Source organism: Dipodomys ordii, unplaced genomic scaffold (genome assembly GCF_000151885.1).
Source record: "Dipodomys ordii isolate 6190 unplaced genomic scaffold, Dord_2.0 Scaffold1098, whole genome shotgun sequence".
In the NCBI taxonomy this organism is placed as follows: Eukaryota; Metazoa; Chordata; class Mammalia; order Rodentia; family Heteromyidae; genus Dipodomys; species Dipodomys ordii.
The window spans coordinates 739-1,264 of NW_012268314.1; the positions used below are offsets into that span (position 1 = coordinate 739).

Consider the following 526-nt stretch of genomic DNA (forward strand, 5'->3'; position numbering starts at 1 on the left):
TTTCTCACCCAGTGTTTTTGTTGATTTTCTTAAAACCCACCATCTAGGTCTTATCTTCCTATTTTTCTCCTGACTTAGATATTTTTCTTTATATTTTGTGAGTGAAAGTTGAACGACATTGTTTATTCACCAGTATCTATAACTGAGAAATGACAGAGCTGGGAGCTGAGTCAGAAGGAAGCACGGGTGGTGGAGAGTCGTTCTCCTGGGAACCTGGCCTTGAGGCCCCAGCCATCACTCAGTCCCCTGTGTCCTCCCCCAGGACGTGCAGTACTCGGACATCGACTACATGGAGCGGCAGCTGGACTTCACCCTCAGCCCCAAGTTCTCTGGGTTGCCCGCCCTGATCGATCGCATGAAGGCCGCTGGCATGCGGGTCATCCTCATTCTGGTCAGAGCCCGTGGGAATCTGTGGCCTCTGGGAGGATGAAGGGGAATGGGTGGGGAAGGCCCACACTGTGTTTCCTTCCATGGTACACAAGGAAAGGTTGAAGTTGGATGGAAAAGGCATTTAGCAGCATCTCAG

At 50.8% G+C, this 526-nt stretch overlaps 1 protein-coding gene across 1 annotated transcript in view; it reads left to right on the forward strand.

Moving 5' to 3' along the window:
- Window positions 1-262: 262 nt before the first annotated feature.
- Window positions 263-526, forward strand: part of LOC106001946 (maltase-glucoamylase, intestinal-like) — a gene marked incomplete at both ends in the record, with an annotated part of 8,165 nt that continues 7,901 nt past the window's right edge. Inside the window, one exon of the mRNA XM_013036883.1 lies at window positions 263-312. Within this exon, the coding sequence (XP_012892337.1) occupies window positions 263-312 (50 nt within the window). The remainder of the gene's footprint in view (window positions 313-526) is intronic.